The sequence below is a fragment of the Panulirus ornatus genome, chromosome 64 (genome assembly GCF_036320965.1).
Source record: "Panulirus ornatus isolate Po-2019 chromosome 64, ASM3632096v1, whole genome shotgun sequence".
Lineage (NCBI taxonomy): Eukaryota > Metazoa > Arthropoda > Malacostraca > Decapoda > Palinuridae > Panulirus > Panulirus ornatus.
The window spans coordinates 3,015,297-3,042,948 of record NC_092287.1 but is presented as its reverse complement, the minus strand read 5'-3'; the positions used below and the strand labels follow the sequence as shown (position 1 = coordinate 3,042,948).

Here is a 27,652-nt window from a genome sequence, read left to right as displayed (position 1 = left end):
TGTATATCAATATACAAAAGATGTAATTCATGACAATGACAAATTCTGGAGCATAAATGTATGTATCCACCCATTTTCCTCTCTTTTAACTCTATTCCCTTCTATATGAGGTGAATCAACAGCAAATAATTTTCTATTGCACTTAAAACTCACAATACAACAATGAGAATGTCATATCATCTTAACCTAAGCCAATATACTGTTAGGCCACTCCCAGTTTACATAATAGAGTCATCTCTGTAGCTGAAACTACCATGAAATCTTTAGTACCCAATAGACCAATGCAATCTAGAGCATAAGTCTTGATAGTAATCACATTCAAGCAGTGTTACATGGCACATACACATTTAAACATCTTATGTATTAACCCTTTCAGTGATATGAGCGTCAAATGACACTTACCTATCAAGAGTGCTATTGGCATCAAAACACTTACTTATCAAGGTGCTATTGGTATCAATCTACAAATCTAGTCTTCCATAAAATGTTGAATTCTGAGTGCCTTGTAGGTTCTACTAGCTGACCATGGATGGAAAGTCAAAAAGAGGACAAGTCACTGGAGCTACCTACTTGCTAGTCATATACAATTTTTCTGAATTTTTCTGTGTACCTGTACTTAAAATTGGCCAGTCTATTCAACTATGCTTTTCCTCCATGAGGAATGATTGTCTACATATACATAAAATAGCTTTTTTTATACTTTATATATCTTATATTACTTCCCTCTACACTAAGAGATCTCTGACTTTAACCCATAAGATAATTTCCACTCCAAGGGTGGTGGTTGTGCGTCCTGTAAAAGAAAAACTCCCACTGCCTGCCTCGTAAAACATGAGTTTCTTAACTTTAAATGTCATTTGGCTTAAAGCATCTCCATCCTCTAAAACTGTGCTTTAATGTTTCATGTATTTCTCCCACACCATTCCTCAACTACATACAACTATTTGATCTGCCCCAAAGTACTGCTCTCTTCACACCCAAATACTTCAAATCTTCTATATGGAGGATTAGTCAGACTATACTAGGAACAATCTCAGCAGAACTGAGGCCTTTTCTTTTTCCTTTCTTTATGACGTAGAACAGATAAACTAATATCCAACACAAGTTCCCAACCATCATGATATCTCTTCCAACTATTTTTTTTATTTTACTTCTGAGCCATTCCACTAAAGTACAATGTTTCTGCCCCCATTGGGTCCTCTGCCCACACTCTTATTTCCATAAATTCTACTCGGGCATTCCCACCATATGTCCCAACCCTCAAAATGTTAACTCTGGCTTGAAAGAACTTAGCAGTCATCCCTGCAGAGCTTTTCTACTGACTTTCTCTAAAACAAGTACAGCTACACTGGTCTATGATACCTCCAATGTGCCGAGGTTACGCTGGCTGAGATGGAGTCCTACACTCCATCATCTGCTAAATCTTTCTTCCCCTAATCATGATTTGACCACTCCTGTTCTGATGGCTTCAGCATCATGAAGAGAGCACCAAGTCATAAAATTCTTCCCTTCAAATGAATCTCACTCCACTTTATTTTCTCCTTGAAATCACCATAAAGCTGTTCTTTGTAAAAATCAAGCACACATTATTATCAAAGTGTGCTGATAAGACTCCAAATGATTTTTTCTTACCCTTCATCAGATAAATCTTTAGAAAACTCTCCAACTGATAAAGCAGATCTTTTTGGTACATTCTTTTCCTCTAATTCAACTAGTTAATCCTTCACCCTAATCTTCTCCCTCTAATCCTATCCCATCTCCTGTATTTTCCTCTCACTAGGTCTTCCAAGTTCTCTGATCCTTACTCACCTATTTTGCCTGTATAAAAATCTATTCTTTCTATCTCTTGAAAGTATGATGTGAGGCAGCCTAGCCCAAGAGATAAGAATGCTCTGACCCCTCTATCAGCCCATTTCTCTCTCTTCTGATATCTGCAAAGTCTCTGAAACTGTATTTAACTCTCACGTTATAAATTAATCACATTCCCATTACCTTCTTTCAGATCAACAAAGATTTTGCAGTGCTTGGTCAACTCATGATTTTCTCTCCAATATTACACCTCTAATCCTCCTCTACCAGGGATTTTAGTGAAACTTTTAAGGTGGTCTACCTTTTCAAAGCATTTGATAGGGTGTGGCATAAGTCTTTGCTTTCTAGTCTTCCTACCTCCGGATTCTCTGCTTCACTTTATTTCCTAATGCAGTGCTTCCTCTCTGGCCATGCCTTTGCAGTACTTAATAATAGCTTTTCAGTAATCAATAATAGAGTAACTTTCCCCTCTTATCTCATCAACAATGGCATTCCTCAGGGTTTTGTCCCATCACCTACTCTTTTTCTTCTCCCTTTTACTTTTTCTTCAATTTTTGACCTTATGCACTATTACGCTGATGATCCCACTTTACACATAACTCACGTTCCCTCTACATCTACTACGCATTCTATTTCTCATACAGAACACAAGTCCTTTCTCAATTCAGAACTGTGCAAAACTTCATAACTGATATGAAACCTTGTTAAATCTAATATTGTTAAAATACATTTCCTCCTTATATCTCATTTCACAAGGCACTAGTTTCCCTAATTCAATTTCAATACACCACATTTCAGCACTTCAATAACAAACATGGTATATAGAAAGTCCAAATAATCAACACAATAGAGTAAGCTTCCCAAAAGCTGGAGATGTTTTAAGGGCGATGTAATCATTTTCTTGTAAGATGATGTTTCACATCTTGGATGGAGGAGCACACACACATCTGGGGTGGTTTTTCCTCCAAGTCTTCCATTTCATTAATTCTCCTGGCATCACCTTTCTTAATCCATCTCTTTCTATATGCCATGATGTTACTGCTCTTATGATCCCACCTCTTCCACAAAATAGCTAAGGTGTAAAATTTTTCCCCTTTACCTGTTTCTACCTCTTTACCTAAGGAACCAGGTCTACAAAAACCTGCAGAGACATGATCAATATCTACGTTCTTTTACTCTCATATTTTCCTTTCATCCAAGAAGGCCTTTGATTAGGGAATGCATATCATGTTTGCTCTTTGAAGAAAAATGCACACATCCATAAACTGGGAAAAAAAAAGGCTGTTATAATGTCCCTCCTGTATACTGGAAAGGGAGGTAAAAACCAACTACGCAACAAAAGGATTAAATTTCTGTAGATATAGAAAGAAAGGAAGATGGATCTGCAGTAAATTTGGTTTCTTAGATGAGGGGTGTATGTTTTGCTCTCAGCAGGCTGAGCGTGTTTGATATTGATACCACTGTAGTTAAGTTCAGAGGTGCTTTGTGTGAATGGGGAATTCTTTGGAATGACAGAGTTGACCTGTCCAAGGATGGGGTTGTGTTTTCATACCACTGTTTGTTGGGTGCCTTTGCTTGGATCATGACGTTTTATGCGACTTCTTTCAGTTTTTGTGTCCAAATGGTTGCTGCATATCAAGTGCTCTGAGGGGATACATGTGCAATGGAGTATATACACTGACATTCCTTACACAATCTGCCTCACACCATGTATCATCCACAAGCATTTCACTACCAACAAGTCCATCCTCCACCATTCTTTTTCAGTCAAGGCCCAAGAATCTCATCTACAAAACACTGCTGAGAATACTGTGCTTTCAGGTATGTCCATCTTTAGCCCAGCAGTTAATCAAATTCCTCACTCGAAGACACTAAAAACCTTCTCAACTGTCCTGCACATAGACTAACACACATGGCAACCATGTTGGTATAGTACCAGAATTAAGAAAGCAAAGTTATGGAAAAGGAAAAAGATTAGAGGCTTTAAATTTGCCCACCTTGGAAGACAGAAGAGAGAGGAGTGATCTGATTACAACCTTTAAGCTTTTAAAGCAAACTGAAGACATGGACAGAAAACATTCTTCAAGAGATGTATGGCTAGAGCAACCTTGAGACATACCATGAAATTAAGCAAGAAACTTGCTAAGAAAGATGTAAAATACTTTACAGTATCATAGTTGGTGGAAAAATTGAATACAACGACTGAGGATATGGTTAATGAAGACCCTGTACAAAGATTGAACAAGTTGCGTGGTAATAGAGAATGTTTCAGAGATGGGGCCCCTTGAATGTTAAACTCCCTCCCTGTACAGTACAAGTAGAAAATTACAATATTCCTGCATTTCTGAACAAGAAAAGGGTCCTGGAACAAGAAGGTACTGTCCTGTAGCCACTGGTAATGGATGCCTCTTTACTGCCTTTATGTACAGAGAAGAAATTTTTTAAAATCCTAACTGCTAATGAATTATTTCCCAGTTTCATAAAAACACAGGAAAAAAGGTATTTTCATTCAGAATAAGAAGAGTGAGTCATGGTGACATGCTGTTCTCAGTATACAGGTTACAAAGAGAGATTAGTGATAGCTTCAACGACAATATAGTATCTGATTGGTTGTCTTGATTCTTAACAGATAATTCTGTATTGATTCACTCAAAAAAGAAGACGTCACTTTGTTCAAGCTGTTTGATATCATTTACTGGTTGTACAGTTGATAGTCCTGATATACTGGTTCTTCTCAACATGACTCTCCTTTTTATACAACTTTTTGTGGCTATTGAAATGAATGTGCCTGAGCATAAGTAATCTATGCATTCAAACCATACTTAACAAATAACATGAGTTCAGCTGATGTAAGAGTATGAGATGCATCATGAAACTTTTAGGTCAATGCCTCCATATAACAGCAAAAAGCTGTATCAATGTCTTCACTTGCTATTGAATCTTAGAAACATTATGTCAATATGAAGTGAGAAAACAACCCTATTTCCTCCTATTCCTGACACATACAAACCCATAGAAAATGCTTACTGGTTTCCAACCATTTGTTCAATATGTGAAAGACTACCAACAAGACCATATGAAATGCATTGTTATAAAAGATCCCATGCAATGTATAAAGAAATACATACCATGGATTTATCAGGGTATTTTGGGAAAGGGCCCCAACTTTTAGGCACGGAAAAATTAATGACAAAATTTGGATCACTGGGAATTTTCAAAAACTTGGTATAAAATTTACAAAATTCTGTTATTTTTTAATTTCATGTACACCATACCATATCTTAATGATAAACTACAGATCATATTGTTTCATCACATTCTCCAGCTAGGGTTTTTCCCTAAGTAAAACTGGAAAATCACTGTTTAACATCGCATTCTCTCGCTAAGATTTTTCCCAAGCAAACTGAAAAACTTTCACATTCTTTATTGGGACTGAAGTCAATAAGTGACCCATAAGAATACTCTGAAAAATCCATGCAGCATGACAAATTCATCAAACATATTATATGTATTATGTAAAATGTAAAAAGGCATTCAGAATTTCACTGGCACCAGAACTTACCTACACCCGTCATGTCTTTAACAAAACAAGAATTAAATTCGTCTGACTTCATCTTTTGTTCAAGATCAAATGTGTGGTGACCTTCGATTTCCTCATCTCCTAGAGCCCAGTCGTCACTGTATAATTTACGTTCCTTCCGCTCACGCTGAAATAAAGAAGTATTTTGAGTAAAAAAAAAAAAAAAAAATCCATAAATCACCCAAATTTATCTGAAGATGAAGGCTACAAAAAAAAAAAAAAGCAGCATGACTTTCCAAGACTAAATTCATCATCTAAATTCAAAGAGTCATACAGAACAGGCAGTCCCCAGTTATATCTCTCATTTTGTTCCATAAAACCAAATAAGAAAAACACAGCAAAATGATACTAAATAAAGAATAAGGAGCAGCTGGTTTAATTTGGCATTATCTAATGCTAACATATTACAAAGCAATAGCATGCATATGCTAATAACCTACAGTGTGACCGGTCATAAAATCAAGCATGCCACTTAGACCTAACAAACCAACCGCTATTACCATACAGTAAGTAACCACCACCACCCAGATAGAAATAAAAAGCCAACCTGCCTCATATTTCAGTAAACACAGATCCCCTCACCCTCAGCAAATACAAAAATGTCACATACACAATGAAATGGTAAGTACTAAACAACCAACTTCCCAACTCAATCTGAAATTCCAAACCACCAGACAAAGACAAGTGAGAAACCACACTCCCCTAATAAATACGAGTCATACTCTCCTGCTTACGCTCTGGACATCTCCATCACTACACAAAGTTTCAACACATCCCAAGACTCGTTGTGCCTAAGACGCAACTACCATAAAGAAGACAGCAAGCACTTACTACATAGGGACACAAACACATCATCACAACAATTCATGTCCTGTGCTCCTATCCAGTACATGTTCCCACCTTCCATGTGCAGAGGAGCCTCATAAGGATAGAAGGGACTCCTAAGGGGGTTAGGAGGGAAGTATTGTAAATGAGAGATAAAGAATGGACATGAACAAATGAGGCCTTCTCTTCATTCTGGTGCTACCTTATTAAAGCAGGAAATGACAAACAGAAAAAATATATGGTATACATAGTCTTAAATCCTGGGGTGACATTGATTTCTTGTGATCATACATGGTAGAAGTTTACAGATATCACTATTATTCCCATCAAATTGGTTTAAAGATATCATTGTGGTGGCAAGGGAATTGACCTTGTGTTTCTGAGGCCTGAGAGTATTTGAGTCTCACTTAACCCAATAGGTTACGAGTGGCAGCAAGACAGTCTGAGATGGGAAACTTTTGTACCATCATGGCCAAGTGGTTACATTCCCTGATTATCATGTACCTGTGGATGGTTAACATCAATATAATGTGACAGTACTTGATAGAGTGTTTAAATATATACATATTTTGTTTCTGTTTTCCATATATCCAAGTCTTGTGACAATTTTCTCTTTTGTGGATTCCTGATGATGTCTCTGTATAGGCGAAAGCTTGAATGTAATAAATGGAGAATTACAGCTAACTGGTGTTTGAGCACCTATGTAATGGTAGATAATACTTAGGAAATCAGAGACCATAGAAAGATTAAAAACTAAATATGCTGTTGTATTTAATTCTATGTGCATTAGAGAAAACCTCCTCCCATTGTATACTTCACTCATTCCTGTTGCTACCCCACCCCACAGGAACCAGCATTGCTATCCCCAGCGTCAGCAATGTAGCACCAAGAAAACAGACAAAAAAGGCCACATTCATTCACTCTCCATCTCTAGCTGGCATGTGTAATGTGCCGAAACCATAGCTCCCAATCCACATCCAGGTCCCACAGGCCTTTCCATGGTTTACCCCAGACACTTTACATGCCCTGGTTCAGTCCACTGATAGCATGTCGACCCCAGTATACCACATCATTCCAATTCACTCTATTCCTTACAAAGCTCTCACCCTCCTTGTATGTTCAGGCCCCAATCGCTCAAAATCTTTTTCACTCCATCCTTCCACCTCCAATTTGGTCTCCCGCGTCTCCTTGTTCCCTCCACCTCTGACTCATATACCTTCTCTGTCAATATTGCCTCACTCATTCTCTCCATATGTCCAAACCATATCAACACACCCTCTTCTGCTCTCTCAACCATACCATTTTTACTTTCACACATCCCTCTCACCTTTTCATTACTTACTCGATCAAACTAACTCACACCACATAGTCCTCATACATTTCATTTCCAACACATCCACCCTTCTCCTTATAACCCTATCTATAACTCATGCCTCACAACCACATAACATTGTTGGAACTAGTATTCCTTCCAACATACTCACTTTTGCTCCCCGAGATAACATTCTCTCCTTCCACACATTCTTCATCACTCCTAGAACCTTCACCCCCTCCACCACCCTGTGACTCACTTCCACTTCCATGGTTTCATTCAATCCTAAGTCCACTCCCAGACATCTAAAACACTTCACTTCCTCCAATTTTTCTCCATTCAAACTTACATCCGAATTAACTTATCCCTCAACCCTACTAAACCTAATAATCTTGCTCTTAATCACATTTCCTCTCAACTTCTCATCTAACACACTTTTCCAAACTCGGTCACCAACCTCAGCAGTTTCTCACACAAATCAGCCACTAGAGCTGTATCATCGGCTTCAGCTTTAAATTTTCGAAAGAAGGAACAGAGAAGGGGGCCAAGTGAGGATATTTCTTCTGATGATTATGAGAGAAATGACAAAACAAGACTATGAGAGAATTGACAAAACACGAAAAGAAAAAAAGTTGTTCATGATACACCCAGCAACCCAGGTCAACCCCACCACCTGAACCTCCTTAATCACTTTCCCTTACAATGATTACGATCAGACAGAGTGCATGGCCTAGAAATATTGTTGTTGCTTAGTGGTAACCAAGTGCAATGTTGGGATTTAAATAACTCTATTAAGTACTGGCACCTAATGAGGTGGATTGTCTCCACGAAACATGTCGTGCCACATGTATAGAAAAATTACGTTAAATAAAATTGTATGAACTCCTACTGAAGAACGATTCCACCTTCATATATACATATATATACATATATATATGGTGAAGAGCTTGTGAAGTCGTGTTGAAAAAAGACTGGTGATTGGGAATGCATGGTTTAAAAGGAGATACATAAGTATACATATGTGAGTAGGAGAGATGGTCAAAGGGCATTATTAGATTGTGTTAATTGACATGCGTGTGAGAGATACTTTTGGATGTTAATGTGCTGAGAGGGTCACAGCTGGGTGAAACTTAAGTACGTAATTACCTATCTTCAATTCCCCATCTGTCCTGTATGGGGACAGAGTTTTACACTTGTGGGCCCCCATCTCTTGAGCACTGCTTACCACAATTATTTTTGAGTTTCAGAACTCATCCACTATTACAAAAATCCTTGTTAGGACCCAGTCTTCTGTTCCTTGAGAAATTATGTATTTGTATTCCTCTGATAATAGTTAGGTGTACAAATAGGTAATTCACTTGTAAAATATCAACAGAACCTATAACAGCCTCAACTAGTAGCTGAAATTATCGTAAATATATATACAACCATATCAATCTCCAGCTGAGGATTGCAGTATCATCTGTATAAATACATCCCTCCCTAGGAAGGCATTGCTTTTTCATGAGCACGACACATTTAATGCTGGCTTTAAAAAAAAATTGAGGAAGATGTGACTGAGGTGCTGGAGTCACATTCTGAGGACTTGATGAGGAACTCATGCATATGGAGGCTGAAAACATCCACGAGGAAAGGAAGGAACTCATGTGTAGAAGGATGAAAACCTCCATGAGGAAAGGAAAGAAGGAACTTGTGCAGGAGGCAGAAAACCTCCATGAAGAAAGAGAAGGAATTCATGCAGCAGGAGGCTGAAAACCTCCAAGAAAAAACAGAAGGAACTCATGCTGTTGAAAGCTGAAAACCTCCAAGAAGAATGGGAAGAGGGAACTCATGCAGCTGGAGGCTGAAAATCAGCAAGATGAAAGGGAAAAAGGAACTCAAGCAGTAGGAGGCTGAAAACCTCCAAGAGGAAAGTAAAGAAGGAACTCAAGCAGTCGGAAACTGAAAACCAGCTAGAGGAAAGGTTAGAACATATCCTCTCGTATCATACTAGTTTGCAGCAATGGGGGTTAACAGAAGTGTCAGACTACTTCAAGATGCTGCCTCTTGATAACAATAGGGATCCCAACCATGAACATGCTCTATACACTCTTTGAAGACCTCCCCCACAATTAATGAGAATAAAACTTGCCATACATGCAACACTGGACAGCTGTTTCTCATAAAGGCCAATGGTAACATCTCCTCCGGTTGAAACTTTTTTAATCAGCTGTTCCTGAAGGTGATGTAAATAAAAAGTCTCGCTCCCTGCCTCTCCCTTCAAATACCATTCATGCTGACTATGTATTGTATGATGAATATCTCTCTCTCTCTCTCTCTCTCTCTCTCTCTATATATATATATATATATATATATATATATATAAAACTGCTCTTCAACCTAACGTATTTTCCACACAATAATCTACTATGCAGAACGAATGCATGTAATATTCAACACCGATTCGTGGAGGGGCTAAACTACAACTTGGGCGGGGAGACCTTTAATAACTTGTACTTTAAATGCACTTCCTTACTGAATCTAGTGCCAGACTGCAATAAATGCAAAGGGGACTTTGAAGTGCCCATAGCCCTGAAAACTGTCCTATCGATTGAGTTCTTTTTGGATACTTTCTGAGAAGTTTTCCTGTTGTGTACTGTACGAAGATCAACACTGTTACGCCTAGACATTTAAAGACCCTACATATAACGCTTAATACGAATTTTTCATTTTTTGTTGTGTTTCAAGACGGTAGCACCATCTGAACCTCGGGAAGAAATCTGTGTCCGGTGTAAGTGACGAGTGTTACTGTTAAGGACGAGTGAAAGTGAGGAGAGAGGAGAGGAGAATGAGGAGCATCGCCCACACCGCCACTGCTCACTTGACAAAGGCTCTCAATCCTGTCTCGCTCACGCCGACACCGCTCTTATCGTCCCATTTTCGAAACTTTCCCCCGCTCCTGACCCCATCGAAAGCCCTCTAAGGCAGACGGCTGGGATTATGCCGGCTCCCTGAGGAGGACAGGATGTTAATTCCACATACCGTTCTAATTCCCGATGCGAGGATGGTTCCCCCGCCTGTCGATCGCGACGCCATGTTTACAACTACCTAACCTTCACGGACCTGATGCCGGTCTTGGCCGCCGACCGCCTGAATCTCACGGGCTACGGTATTTTTCTTAGTGCGCGCTGAATACAAATTGATTTATCCTATAATGATATCTCGTCCATTGGAAATCTACGATTGTGAATCAATTTGCCAGTCTTCCCGCTATGAGGGCGAAGGATATTTGATTCCGACCATTATTTGTAATCTACTGAAAATGCACGGAACATTGTTTGCCAATGCCATTTAGAGGTCCTTCTTAGTCACGTAGGCAATACTGTATATTGATTTTCTGGGTCCGAATCAGAATTACTCATCTGCTTGGCTGTAAGTTGTGCTTGTTTGTGGGTAATTATCATTCATGCGTTGTCATTAATTCTATATTAAATGCTTTCCCGGGAAAACTGGCACCAACCCGCTTCTCAATGTAATTCAATTCGCCTCCCTCCTCCTTCACCTACACGCTAGTACATATGTCTATGTACACAATTGTACTCCTAGTGAATATTGTATTGGTTGAGAGAATACTGTATATTATATTTACCAAATGCATCCTTATGATGATCCACACACACTTGCGATGTTTCACACTACCATGGCCGCACTGACTCACAATGAACTATAGTTTCTGGCGTGATGAATGACGGTAATTCCACGGAAATACAAAAGCCAACACTGTAAGTCAAAAGAAAAATCGCCCAGCACATGTATGATGCTGGATACACCTTAAGGAAACTGAGAAAACGTGTAAATACACTTTCTTGGCGACTGAGGAACTATGGAACGTGCGGTCCAAACACCGCCCAGCAGATAAGGTAATCAAATGCTATTTATACTCGTCATGATTATGATATATTCTCAAAATTCACTCGTGGTATTCAAGTAAAAATAAGCACTCGTAATGGCATGCATGAAAAACAGCAGGAGTCAAGAGATATAAGAATAAAAATGTATAAAAGTTACAATTGTGAACTCATGGATTTATTCTAGTTCAAGGTTGTGTTGACATCTCACGCAGGAGAAAATGAGACACAGTCGTTATCGACGACGGGACGACTAGTTCAGTCGTTCCGTTATCCTGGCCACTACAGGGGTTACCTTGCATCCTGAAGAGATCACCAGAGCATCACAAGAATCAGTCAGGCTTTACCGCTACTTTTAATCAGAAGCCGGTCGTGATCACTTATGGATATACAAATATTTTTTCATAGGAATTACCATAATTTTAGAAATATATCTTAAAATCGTTCATTATATGAAATGATATTAAATCATTCATTATTAGGAGATTCTGACATAAAATTCTGTGAAAATAAGAAATTATTTTATACTCTTTTATTAGATCAAGAGGTAATGGACTACAAAGAAAGTGAAAGTACATGTGGTTGAAGAATTATCTTTAACACCCGAGGATGGTGTTAAAGATTTCTCGTTTGGTGAATGTAGCTTACGTTAACGGCCTTCATGACCCTGGCAGTTGATAGGCTTAAAAGCCCAACCTAACAAATCAATGTGGCGTGCGTTGGAATAAGAATGAAACAAAAAAAATATTCTTACGAAATTTAAGTAAAATAAGTCAGTTTAACATGCATAAAATATTCTTATTTTCTACTAATTAGATTTTTTCATTATGCATAGTCATACTGATTTAGTTCATATTTCTCAAGGTAATTCCAAAAGAAATTCTCCAATTGCCTTGCATTACAAGTATAAGCTTCGATCAATTTCGTGAAGACGGCAATTACATTCTGGTTATACATCTTATGCAGTGCAGATAGCTGTAAGGCACCTCCTTTAGTGTTTCAATTACTGAGCACCATACCTAATCTGCTAAATACTACTGTTACTTTGTATAAAGTTGTTGCATGCAACTATGATATACCTAGCTTATTGAATTTAATTCATGTACTTTTTTTACATTTTTATCCATCTGCATATGCGTTATCCTTTGAGATAAAACTCATTTCCTAATTTTCTCCTTTTCAAGCCTACTGTTTAACATAACAACAATTGTGATGGACGGATATATATATATATATATATATATATATATATATATATATATATATATATATATATATATATACCTCGCAAACGCGGGTGACAGCGACAAAGCAAGAAAAAAAAAGAAAAAAAAAAAAAAAAAAAAATATATATATATATATATATATATATATATATATATATATATATATGCAACAATCACCACTGGAAAGAAAATAAAAACTATGAGTACTTTCAGTCTAATACATCCTCTGGCTGAGAATGTATTAAGCGAAAGTACTCACCATTTTTATTTTCTCTTTCCACTGGGGATTGTTGCAAACATCTCTTCACGATGAAGTGAAGGTTCTGTATATATATATATATATATATATATATATATATATATATATATATATATATATATATATATATATATATTCTCAAGCCTCTACAGCAGATCGCTACCCGTTTCTGTCCAGGGATAAGATGTCTGTCACTATCATGCTAATTTTCATTGGTAATAGGTTTTCCTAGGCGATTTTCTTCCCCTTTGATCTTGTTATTGGTCTTCTGGCAACACGTTTTCACTTTTACAAACCCTTATTTGTCTACTTGCCTCCCTTATGTACACGTAGTCAATCTTAGTTTTAGTTTTTCTTTTGTTGTTGTAACAACTGAGAACTATCTCAGTATTCTTATACCTTCATATCAAATAAAATCATCCCAATTTATATTGAGCATATAAGCTGCTCCTAAAATCAAAATTCTCTCTCTGTTAGAGCTCAAGGTCATGCTTCATGCGGTAAAACTTAAGGTATTACAACTGTCCCCATTCTCCTCCTCCTAACTATCTGTCTCTTTCATGGATGTTTTTAGATTGTTAGAGGCTGTCTCTGGCTCTGCCCCTAACCTATGTCCTGTACAATATTTCCATCGCATGTTATCAATCAGATTTTTAAATTCAGCCTAAATTAAGACAGTTTCAGGAAGTGAGGTATGAAGTATATGATAATAATGGAAGGAATATAAGTATTATAAAAATATACACTCATGGTAATGTGTAAACAGATGCATGAATTTTTGAATGGAAGAGAAAAAAGTGTAAATCTGTAAAATCAAAATTCTTTTTGAATGTATTTTAAAGGAAGCCGGAATATATAAATATCTATAAATAGATTATAGTTTTTTCATGCTAAAAATACTGAATAAACCATATGTTCTATCGCTTTACAAATTCCACAAAATCTATAACCATAACTTCAGTTTTCATTTTCTCAGCATTAACTGCCTTCTTTAAAAAGGATATTTGTCAACACTTCTATATTACCTACATAACCTAAATCCTTAACTATCTACCTTACCAGCTTAGCACGGCAATTGCTTCAGGAAAAAACTCAACAACACAGGTGAGGGAACACTGCCAACCTTACTCTATTTGTATCAGATTTTTTTTTTTTTAGATTTGTGTTAATCAATTTGATGGTTATCGACGAGTGGATTATCATTAATTCAGAAATATTTCACACATGAAGTGGACCGAATGAGGCTTCCCCAAAAGTTTTTGAATGCTACCTGGACTGTACTATACTAGTCTAATACTAACCTTCCCTACTGCATAAGATACTTTACTAGCCTAGCATTCCCTACGATAAGCAAGTGTAAGTTAAATTCATGAAAACCAAGGTTGTGTTAAGTTATAATACAGTTTACTAGCCTAGCATTCCCTACGATAAGCAAGTGTAAGTTATATTTATGAAAACCAAGTTTGTGTTTAAGTTATAATTCCAACCTGGAGATTCATAAAAACCAAGTTTGAGTTAAGTTATAATTCTAACCTAGAGGTTTATAAAACCAAGTTTGTCCGGTTTTCAAAAAACCTAAAATCCTGTTAGGTTAATAGAAAAAAAAAAACACCCTAGCTGAGTTTATATAAAAAACTAACCTAGTTACATTTAAACTAACCTAGCCTAGGTTGCATACTACCAACCTGCTGTAATCATAAAACTAACCTGACTTAGCACATAAAACCAACCTACCCTAATCATAAAACTAACCTGACCTTCCTCATAAAACCAACCTAACCTAATCATAAAACTAACGACCTAGCTTACATAAAAATACCTAAAAACTAATTTTAAATTGCGTACAAAAAACATCGTAGCCTAGCTAAGTTCCCTTTATAAGAAAAAATAGTTTAGCAACTTAACCCAAAAACATCTGGGTTTTAATATGTTGATCCCATTACATGCATGCAAATACGGTCGGATAAGGTCGTACATGTTATACGTGAGAGGAAGGGACTGACAAGTTAGTCAATAGGCCAAAGGCTATTAACATCATATTATCACTGCATTCTAATTCATGACACTCTATGGTTGGTTAGTTATTTGGACTTTTCTACCGTTACAGCCACTAAGCCCATCAACGTCAAATTATAACTCAGCAGGATATAAAAATGTTATCTTCCAGAGGTGTTCATTTCCAAGAACATACATGCTCTCATTGCATGTTTAAGGCGCTTCATCTTCCCATTAATGTATCATATGTCCTGAAACAATTCGTTCAACATTCAATATTCTTTAACAGTGTACTGTGGTATTCTCTCACTGGACGAAAATTTCTGCCATGGTGCATAGGCTTCCAGGTCAAGTGAATTAAGAAATATATTTCTTGCATATTCTTTACTCTCATTTCTAGTTATATTTCTGAGTGCTAAAATCTGTTCAACTGAATATTTTCCATATCTAAAGCCAGCTGGCTTTTCCTTAGCTCATCTTCTGTTACTGGTGTTAATTATATAAGAAGCTCTTATAGAAGTACTTTACTTTGGAAAGAGAGCAAGTTTATTTCATAGCAGGTCTTGCATTCTTGTTATATATATATATATATATATATATATATATATATATATATATATATATATATATATATAGATAGATAGATAGATAGATAGATAGATAGATAGATAGACAGATAGATATGTGTGTGTGTGCGTGTGTGAAATTAGAACGGTACATATGTAAGGAGCTTAAAATTGAATAACGATTTTAAGGAAAATATGAAGTTTTGATTGCAATACCATTGATGGAATAAGACCACCCTTTTCAGTGTTCTTTAATATGCTGTTAGAAGTAATTCCTTTCTTCTCGTTCATTAAATCTCAAATGAATTATTATTATTTTTTTTTTTTTTTGTTTGTCGCTGTCTCCCGCGTTTGCGAGGTAGCGCAAGGAAACAGACGAAAGAAATGGCCCAACCCACCCCCATACACATGTATATACATACGTCCACACACGCAAAATATACATACCTACACAGCTTTCCATGGTTTACCCCAGACGCTTCACATGCCCCGATTCAATCCACTGACAGCACGTCAACCCCGGTATACCACATCGCTCCAATTCACTCTATTCCTTGCCCTCCTTTCACCCTCCTGCATGTTCAGGCCCCGATCACACAAAATCTTTTTCACTCCATCTTTCCACCTCCAATTTGGTCTCCCTCTTCTCCTCGTTCCCTCCACCTCCGACACATATATCCTCTTGGTCAATCTTTCCTCACTCATTCTCTCCATGTGCCCAAACCATTTCAAAACACCCTCTTCTGCTCTCTCAACCACGCTCTTTTTATTTCCACACATTTCTCTTACCCTTACGTTACTTACTCGATCAAACCACCTCACACCACACATTGTCCTCAAACATCTCATTTCCAGCACATCCATCCTCCTGCGCACAACTCTATCCATAGCCCACGCCTCGCAACCATACAACATTGTTGGAACCACTATTCCTTCAAAAATACTCATTTTTGCTTTCCGAGATAATGTTCTCGACTTCCACACATTCTTCAAGGCTCCCAGAATTTTCGCCCCCTCCCCCACCCTATGATCCACTTCCGTTTCCATGGTTCCATCCGCTGCCAGATCCACTCCCAGATATCTAAAACACTTCACTTCCTCCAGTTTTTCTCCATTCAAACTCACCTCCCAATTGACTTGACCCTCAACCCTACTGTACCTAATAACCTTGCTCTTATTCACATTTACTCGTAACTTTCTTCTTTCACACACTTTACCAAACTCAGTCACCAGCTTCTGCAGTTTCTCACATGAATCAGCCACCAGCGCTGTATCATCAGCGAACAACAACTGACTCACTTCCCAAGCTCTCTCATCCCCAACAGACTTCATACTTGCCCCTCTTTCCAAAACTCGCATTCACCTCCCTAACAACCCCATCCATAAACAAATTAAACAACCATGGAGACATCACACACCCCTGCCGCAAACCTACATTCACTGAGAACCAATCACTTTCCTCTCTTCCTACACGTACACATGCCTTACATCCTCGATAAAAACTTTTCACTGCTTCTAACAACTTGCCTCCCACACCATATATTCTTAATACCTTCCACAGAGCATCTCTATCAACTCTATCATATGCCTTCTCCAGATCCATAAATGCTACATACAAATCCATTTGCTTTTCTAAGTATTTCTCACATACATTCTTCAAAGCAAACACCTGATCCACACATCCTCTACCACTTCTGAAACCACACTGCTCTTCCCCAATCTGATGCTCTGTACATGCTTTCACCCTCTCAATCAATACCCTCCCATATAATTTACCAGGAATACTCAACAAACTTATACCTCTGTAATTTGAGCACTCACTCTTATCCCCTTTGCCTTTGTACAATGGCAACTTCACTTCGCATAAAATACTACTACAACAACAATAATAATAATATAATAATAATAATAATAATAATAATAATAATAATAATAATAATAATAATTATAATAATAATAATAATTTGTTATAAAACAAATGATGATAATAACTGTCATCTCAATCCTTTTCCGAAAAAAGAATAACTGGAAATCCATCATGTTGGCCCTGTGACCTGGCCCTTCTCTGAAGGTTACCAGGGCTCACTCATATGACCTTTGAAGTCTGCCTAATACAACTACTGCAGAATCTCCCTCTACTAACCTTTTCTCTATTCAGTTAATATGTGAACTCACACCAACACATGAAAGGAACTGTAAAAACTACCTCCACAAGTGTGTGATAATCATTCCGAGAAATGTTATAATGGGAATAAAGAGTGTGATCATTATTTGCATGTGTGTAAAATGAGAGTAATGTGTGATCATTAATTGCATGTGTATAATGGGAATAATTAGTGGTCATTATTTGTGTGTATAATGGGAATAATGAGTGTGATTATTATTTGCATGTGTGTATAATGGGAGTAATGTGTGATCATTATTTGCGTGTATAATGGGAATAATGAGTGTGATCATTGCATGAGTGTGTGTATAATGGGAGTAATGTGTGATCATTATTTGCGTGTATAATGGGAATAATGAGTGTGATCATTATTTGCATGTGTGTATAATGAGAATAATAAGTATGATCATTATTTACATGTATGTGTGTGTGTGTGTGTGTGTGTGTAAACATTCTCAAAGACTATGCTTGGCATGAGCTCTTGTAAATGACAGCCCACTTTCGACTATTACCAACATTGGTCGGGTGTGCCATTACTGGCACAGGTCGGGTTTGTGTGCTCAGGGTGCCAGTACTGGCACAGGGCGGTCCGTGTGTAACTTTATGATCGTATGCACTTAGGTGGATATGTGTGTGTAATATACAATGGACGATGTTCAAGTAGTAATTGTTATTTGTAGTGCCTGTGATGGTGATTTTGCTATTATCATAAATCCTATGACCGATATATATATATATATATATATATATATATATATATATATATATATATATATATATATATATATATATATGATCTTTATTCTTATTACTGTTGGACTAAACCATTCCACATGATCTGAACACTAGAATCTGGCACGGGTAAGCCTTCTTTGTTGTGAAACAAAGCGACAGAAATAGGAAAATTCAGCACTAGAAAACGGTCAGCATTGAGCACATTTAGTACCTATGACTCACCACCCTACGACTTGCAAAACCACCAAAAAGCTGGCAGGATAAAAGAGAAAATAGGGCAGGTAAACGGGAACGTAGAATATAGGGAGGACAACTCTTTTATTAGGATTAAACATGAGTAAATACGTAGATCTTAATTCTAAACATGCTCTGACATTTTGTCACCAGAGCAACCACAGCTGTAGCTAGAACTTCATGTAGGGGGAAAAAAAAAGTCACGTTTTATTTTCTTGAATAAGAAAGTCAAAATTCTATTTTACTCATTGGTAATAAAATTATGGAAATCAAAGTTACAGACGCCAGACGCTACAACAGCCAATCAGGAAACAGCAACTCCCTCTTATTGATTGACGCACAATGTCTGCTCTCGTTAAACTGCCATTTGTCTTGTTATTATCTCCCAGTCTTTGCCCGTGTAGATTCGTACTGTGTGGGTTTAGGGGATGCTTCATGAACTCCCAACCAGGCCATACGATCTTTGAACAGGAAACCTATCCACCAAGTCCTTCACTCGCTCGTAATGGCGCTGTTGTTATCCTTCCACAGCGTCATGCTGTTGTAAGTGGTAGTTGTAAGTGGTCTTTTACGTGGGATTCAAGCCTAAGTCTTGGCGAATCTTTACACACACACACACACACTTTGCCAACACCTCATAAAGCAAGACACTCGTAATACTTGCTGCTGTAATTACTGTTTACCTAAACCTATCAAAACTTCGGTGCTTCTCATACACAGTTTAAATCCTCTTATGTTGTAGCGACAGAAAACTGATTATGTAAGCACCATTCACGACATGCCCATGCATTGTGTGGGTTATAGTGAGCAAAGACTGCCCAGTGGTCATTAACAGGATATAATGGACGTAGACTGCCCAGTGCTCATTAATAGGATATAGTGGGTATATATTGCCCATTGGTCATTAACAGGATATAATGGATATGGACAAGTTAATGTGTGTGTGTGTTCTTGGGTTTCATGGCTCTCGACGGTGTATCTGGTCGTACAGGTTTAAATATACATTTCTGCAACAACAAAAAAAAGTTGATTTTCGCATGGCCAGGTATATATATATATATATATATATATATATATATATATATATATATATATATATATATATATATATATATATATATACTGTTGACTGGACAGATGGGTTGTGGGTAGTTGGAGAATTTGGCAAGGGTTTATTAGAGGATTGTTATGGGGTGTGGTGAAGAAAAGATCAGGGAAGTAGGAAAGTATTAGATCCTGTTATTCAGCCCGGGTCATCCGTCGATAGGCGATTGATTTCGCGATGATGAATATACAATGCTCAATTATTACTCATTAGCATTCACTCAAGAACTGATGAAATATGATTAATCCTAGACACAAAGATGTTTGGCGGCAGAGAATAATCAAAGCAAATTTTATGTAATGAATTGAAAAAAAAAGAACTTATTGACCAGTAATTGAATAGCGATAAACGTCAGAATGACAAATTCATATTTAAACCGATATCTCGCGCAACGTTCGTATGAAGTCATGATCGTTGTGTGGATGGCTGTGGAGAGGAACGAGCGTTCGTGAGACTGTGTAAGGTCTTGGGTTTTATCTTAAACACCTGAGGGTTATATCTTAAGGTGACTACGTCCTTACTGGCACTGGTTGTTGATAGGCTTCAACTACAACTTGCCATAAAACACATTGACAGTGAAAGCTTGCGTATAATGCATTGCAGTCTTCTTGAACACCATAAGATGGTGAGCACACTTTCAATTCTAAAGTCACAGATTATCAATACAGTGTCTTCAGGATTCGTGTACATATTTTTTTTTTTTTTCAGTTCTTCGGCACCTCGTCAACAACCCCGTCCAGCTCTACCTGTTTTGATGGAGCCTCGCCGCACATTCTACTCGTGGAAACTCCATCAAGCACTCTACCACATTTTCTTATTCCAAGACCCATTTCCCAGTGACACAAATAACATTCCACTCCTCATTTGATGGACGTTTCCATCAGTATAACAAACAACATCATCAACATTTTGGATTGCAAGAATCTCTTCGAATACCACAGCCATGTGCTTGTTCTCAGTTACCCTTTGACTCTCGCTTCTAGTAATGATGATACAGAATTAGCATTTCGATCGCTGATGGCACTATTTTCAGCAAAATCAGTATTTCTAGTTACTTCTCTCACACTGCTACATTATTCCATTAGAGATGCAGCCTGGTAACAGCCGGCTTGAGTCATATATTATTGGCTACCACGTCTCTCGGTGTCGGGATCCAGTCTCAACCGGATATAATCGGAGGAAACCCACGGGCTGGGGTACTGGCGAGCAGGATGCTTCACTAGAGACAGGCCAAAGTGATTTACACCCGACGGGTTCCGCTGGCTTTGTATTCGCTACATCTTGTGTGAAAATGACATTTATCACAATATATATATATATATATATATATATATATATATATATATATATATATATATATATATATATATATATATGCATAAAATCACAACAAACTCGTGACTTTGTGAATGCATAAACACTACTAAAACGAGAATCCTGAGCGTTTTCGTGTATTACGTCTATTAAGAAGGCTCGTAAATAATAATCTTATTAGTCTTCTTTAGATGTAATAGACGAACGCGCTCAGAATTCTCGGATGATGTCAACAGTTAAGTGCTTCGAAAGAAGCCAAGGCAAAGCAACCGAAAGCCAGTACTGGAAGTTAAGCAAGAAACCTTATCCGGAAATATGTAAGGAAGTATTATAATAGCATAAGAGTTGTAGGTGAATAGAAATGAAACTCAATGAACTGTGAATACTGACAATACACGAAAGTTAAAAAAAGAAAAAAATGCACGACAGCGAACTTCAAGAGATGGATCTACATTAGCGCAGAATTGCCTCTAACATACGGGACAGTTAGGTGATTACGCAACAAACCACCATCCACGGCCCCACCACCACCACCATACACAATACCACTACAACACACAGCACCACCACCGCCACAAACAATACCACTACCACATACAGCACCACCACCACCACCACACACAACACAACACACAACATAAACAAGAATCGTTCCAGTGTCAACATGCGAGATCCTGTTAGTTGTAAGCACTTCCATACATACAGCAGCACCTGTGATGTGCCTCTCACCTTACAATCCATACTAACACAACTTGTATATGGTCATGCCAGGTTAAAAAGCTTTCATTCATGACCTGTAGTGTTTTCTGATTATCAAAATATCACCTTAACATACTATTTTTTTCTACGCATCTCAAGTATAGAGAAATTATCCATCTCTATTCTTTTATTTATTTCTTGGATCCATCTTGTCAGACCTATGAAATTTATTTTCTCAAACGCATATGTCACAACTGAGGCAATCAGCCAATCACGAATGTGACACATCCTGCGCTTAAGTTCTTCTGTTGGCCTAAACTTTACATGTATTCCCAGTTCTAATTACCCCTTGTATGTCTCATCTTCATCTTTCCCTACAACCATCCTTGCCGATCATCACTTCCACATGCTTGACCTCATATAGAATCAATTCCTCTTGCAGTCATAGTGTGATTTACCTTTCCAGCAAATTCTTCCTCTGCTTCACAGATGACACCATGAGCGCGAAGGTACGTGATAAGCAACTGTACGACCCTTGATGAGTGTGGTGTGTTCTTTGACCTGACTAAGGTGTGAGGTCATATATTATCCAAAAGCTGGAGCGTCGTGCTCAAGGAGATAAAAGACTAGCATCATCTGCATACAGCAGTAGCAACTCTCACTGTTCCACTATAGTTCAATTTCCTTAGCAAAGTTGGTTTGGTATTTGGTTGAAGTTGAACTCCGCTTAAAGCATTATACGAAACGTTTGGTGGAAAAGAACAACGTGGATTAACGTAGGGTAAAGGCTAAACAGACCAGATGTTTGCAATCTGGTAGAAAGAAGTTTTAAAGAAAGAAGAAAAGTATATGCAGAATTTATGGTTTCATATGATAATACTTTCTATGACAAAAAGACATGGAAAGCTTTGACCCCATGATGGCGATGGAAGAATTCTACCTACAATCTAAAATCAACAGCTGAACTATCCCAAGGAACCCTAACCCAATCTACGTTAACCTCCACTTCACGTGCCACCATGTCACTCAAATGCTTGATTATAGGTTTAATATTTCTTGGAGCTTTGCCAGGCGAGTCACATGGGAGTTCGTTCTTGTTCATCCTGAGGGAAAAACAACCAGAGGTAAACTTGAACCTTCGAATAGCCCAGGTTTGTATAGTTGCCGATTACTATTTCTTTGCCAGCCCACTCGTATGAAAAGTTGCTGTAGATGCCATTCATTTAATAACTCTATACAACGTGCGTATATCATGTGAGGGAAGGTGCTTCTCAATACGATGGGGTGGGACGGCATCTGAGTTTGATGTGTAAATAGGAGCAGGGCAGGATTAACTGTGTTGCTAAACTCAGAAAACCTGGGCCCGTTTTCGTCCACAGTAACCCTTGGAGCCATTGCACCTTCACAGTGATTCACACAAATTGAGCCTAAATACTTTTCAGTAGAATTTCCCTCCTCCAACTATGTTCACATATATTCGCAGAAATACAATTTTCCGTTATTTAAACTGTCGTAATTCATGGGTTCAATCAAAGATCGTACTAATCCGTAAAGCGGGTTATGTAACACGTAATTTACGAATCGTCTCCTTTCTTCCTTTCGTAAGTGTTCACATATCTAACTGCGTAGATGTTCACATACTTCAATGCGTATGTCCTAATTATTATGTAAACAAGCGGAAGGCGTTCCAGTTTTGAGCAATGTTCAAGTCTTTGTTAAACCTATTAGAACAAAGGAACCTTGAGCACGACGTTACGATCCTTGAGCACAAAGGATCGACCCTAGGATATGATGGCCTGATCATCAATCTGATCGCTTAGGGTCAGGTCAAAGGCCAGGCCATCATTAATCAAAGGGTCTCGCCGTCGTGCTCGAGGGTCGTATTGTCGTGCTCCTGTCTTTCTAATGTGCTTGAGGTTCTTTTGTGCTCATAAATTGTACATTAGTGGTTTTGGGGTAGACAAAATAGTGAAAAAATTAACTAAACTATGCGAATACTAACCAGTTAAAAAAAAAAAAGAGTACAGAACAGACAAGTGAAAATGTTAAATAAATCATAAATAAATGCATTGAAAGATCAGGTAACTTTTACCCTTAACCCTGCCCCTCGCACTTAAGAAATCCTCTTGGCTTTAACTCTAAGCAGTGGATTTTATGTTATATGCTGTAATTTCATCTTATCTATAAATATCAAATCTGTTATGTGTTATATAACTCGAAAACCATATGAGTCATAACTAATATGAAGAGAAAATCTGGTAATAAGAAAGTCTTAAAGAAATGAACTCCCCTTCTTTGTGTTCATCACAAAATAGTAGAGTTTATATCAAAAAATCTTTAACAGCTTTTGAGGAAATAATCCTGCCTTTATCATTACTGCTGAAAGTCAGTCATGTGACCCTCTAGCGTCACAAGTTGATAAGATTTATGTAGACAGGGAAGGCAAATTATTCACCATGCTTAAAAAGGATTGAAATATACTAAAAAGTCGTCCAGTATTAACGATGGAACGGAAAAAGGTCTCCCCCCCGAAAAAAAAATCTTAAAAGCAACAATAATCCCTTCCGAGGGCTTCTTAGGCAGCATAAGTAAGACAAGGTTTCGTAGGCAATAATGATCCTTTCCTTAACTAGATTCCATAATCAGCAATGATCTTTTCTAGGCCTTTTAGGGACATTAACGCTTCGTGCTCCTAAGCTAATTAGGTACAATAATTTAACGACCCTATTGTAGGCATCTTAAGCAAAATGATTAATTGTCCAAGCTACTTGTTCAATAATGATCCATTAACTTGTATTCTCTGGCGGCATTCAATCTTGCACTGGATTCTTAGTAAAAATAGTGCTTGAATAGTATTGTCAAGTAGGAATAAACCTTTCAACTAGGCTTTCTAGGCAAGAATAATCCTTTAGTTTGCCTGTTAAGTGTATGATTCAGTAACGACTTGTTAGGCAGAAATTATCTCTAACTAGACTTTTGTCTAAAATGATCCTACAGGAGGATTGTTAGGCAGGAAGAATATATTCCACTACTCTTGAGTGGCAGCAATAATACTTTAAATAAGCTCTACGGACAGGAATTACTTTCTAAATGGCTTGTCAGGTAGGCATCTTATTAGGTTTAATTAGAAATAATCCTTTGAATAGGCTTCTCAGGCAGGAATGACCCCGTGTGAGATTTAAAAGATAACCACTCCTAGTGACAATTATCAGGAATGACTTATTGAAAGTACAAAATCACTAGAAATTACCTCTGGTAAGTACAGAATTATTAACAGAATTTTTAATCAGTATTTTTGATTTACCAAAAACCATTTTCTGGTGCCCTTAAATTGTGGTCTGGTGTTCTCCCTTCAACGCTTAAGTCAGTCTTAAGTTTAAGTTAACGGCATTAAAATTTGGACATCAACCATTAGCCTTGCTGAATTCCATGAAATCAAGTTTAAGGCAGCATCAAATAATAAGATTAATAAGAATGTTACATCATTTGGAATAAAAATATGCATGGAGAGATGATACTAGTTCCTAAATTAGTTCAAACAAAAAATAATAATTAGTGTGTGAAACCAAGTTATTCACGAGATTATGGTTATAGAAAAGACGGAGAATGAAAATAAAAATAGTCACGGTCATTAAAAAAAATATAACTCAGGAGTCTGAAAAAAAAAAGTAAATCAAGCCGATATATTAAATTCCTGGATTTTAAAAGATTTTTGGTGCACAAAATGTGATCCGATAAAACGGAATGAGCATTGAGATCTATTTTTCAGTTATTAGGAATTTTTTTTAGTTAATCTTGTCCGATGCACAAGAATTCTTCAGCCGCTTGTGAAGTTTCCTTCATATGAAAGAAATTTAGAACATACTAATCTGATGCAACTGTGATCTAATTGTTACAATGTGGTGAAAAAATATTTAGTAATCTTAGCTTTTCCTTTCCTATGAGGATATATATATATATATATATATATATATATATATATATATATATATATATATATATATATATATATATATATATACAATTACCTTTGTGAATGGAAATAGTTATCCAACCATTAAAATTAATTCTATCTACACTTAGACTCGGTGAAACATATTTTTGCATATTGAGGTAGATACTAAACAAGAGAGAAATACAGCATTGTGTTATCATGCATTGTATACATAAAGTCATTTTAAAGTTTAGCGTGGTTTTGAAATGTGCGTTATGGAAATCATCCCTAACATATTATGGAAATACATTGATATTCCTAATTTAGGCTCATTCACATTAGGTTAGCCTAAAGGTTAGGTATGGCTTGGTTTGGTTAGGTTACATCAGGGTCTCTGGTTTCCGTTTTCTATTCTATTCTCACCCAACAATTTCCCTCTCTTCGAGGCCCTGCCCACTTTATACTGGGAGAATCCCTGCGTGTTACAGTTCTTCCCGATTTCGGATTCTCTCGTCTTCCTTAGGACTAGCCAAAGGCATCAGTGTTAACCACTAGTAAGTGACTAACCCTATGAACAACAGCGACTCAACGGCATCACCGTTAATCTGCGGTAAAGTGGCCTCTGGGACAATGTCTAGTCAACAGCATCGCCGTTGATCAACAGCAACACTATCTAACACCACCCCCTCTCACTGCTCGATTTTTCCTCTTCGGGCGTACTCAGTCATACATGAACCATGTACTACAGTTAACTTGAAGCTGACTCGATATGGAAACGCTATCACGCCAGTAATCAAAAGTGTAAACAATGGCCAATAGCAGAAATAAATACAATTAATGGTTATCTGGTGTTAACTTGAAACGTATGCTGGATAAAGAAATTACTTAGAAACTTAGTTGTAAGGTTTGGTAAGTTAATGGTAACTAGGAATAGGAATAATAGAAGAAATGGCTGAGCAAAAAAATATACAGAAAATGTAGTTGTCCATCAATCTCTGAGATCGCTTGATACTTTCCCCAGGATGAACATGGACATCACCCACACCCAACAGAAAAATTACTCATTTCAGGCATGGATATGACGCTCTAGACGCTCCATCGTATAATCTCAAGAGGCCTGATTAATTTCTGGGTAGATTAGTTACATTACAAAGGAATTTAACATTCCTTTTTTTCATAGTTCTCCCTCCCTACCGATGACAGAAAGTTGTATTACTGACGCTCTGTTTGAGTGGTCAACTTAAAAAGAGTCCGTCCGACCGTCAGTAATATTTTGCGGAAATCTCTCAAGTCAGGTCTATCATTTTGACATCTTAGTAGACGTACGCATTTCTTATTGCATTTGGAAGCCCTAGATACCGACAAGGTTAAAAATGAAACGTCATGGCGTCAAGAATTACATCGAGCGTCCGACAGTGCAGTTGCTGACCATTAGATGCCGACTACTGCCAGTTGCGTAAATGAAGGTATCGTACGCCTCCCAGGGCGGGAAGCTACATGGTTCTGGTGCAGCTTTAAGTGTGAATCCCACGAAAGAAATTGTTGCAATCCACTTTAAGGTAACCTCGCCAATTTTCACTCAGCAAGTCTACTCACATTTGCGTGAACTTTACGTCTTATTGAAAAATGAAATCAATCTAAAGATGGGACAATTATCATTTACATAATGTATGTGGTTTCGGATTTATATATCTATCATCTGAAGATGTTTAAGATTTTCCGGGTGGTGGTTATAACTTGACCTTGACGGCCTTCAAGACCCCGGCAGCTGAAAGGCTTACAGCTAAAATAATTTCAGCCGAACCCGTTTAAAGATGGCGAGGGACAAACCTTGATATTCGTCCTGGATAACAAAGAATCACGTGGTAACGTTACGGTAACGTATGTATAAATCTTTATCGAACGCATTCAAAGGTGTTTCATGTCCTGAAAAAAGTTATCGTAGGGAAAAAATATGCTGTTTCACCCCGTAATACGTTCCTTACGAAAAAAAAAAAAAAATGTGATT

The 27,652-nt window shown here is 37.5% G+C and overlaps 1 protein-coding gene across 5 annotated transcripts in view; it reads right to left on the bottom strand.

Annotated features, from left to right (window-relative positions):
• Positions 1–11,316, bottom strand: part of LOC139746120 (lysine-specific demethylase 2A-like) — a 94,580-nt gene extending 83,264 nt beyond the window's left edge. For 2 of the 5 annotated variants that reach the window (XM_071656973.1, XM_071656975.1), the window contains exons 1-2: positions 10,548–10,664; positions 5,372–5,516 (exon numbers count right to left, since the gene is read on the bottom strand). In XM_071656973.1, the coding sequence (XP_071513074.1) occupies positions 5,372–5,516; positions 10,548–10,601 (199 nt within the window). In that variant the 5' untranslated portion in view covers positions 10,602–10,664. The other 3 variants (XM_071656974.1, XM_071656976.1, XM_071656977.1) reach the window with 3 other exon arrangements.
• Positions 11,317–27,652: the final 16,336 nt, after the last annotated feature.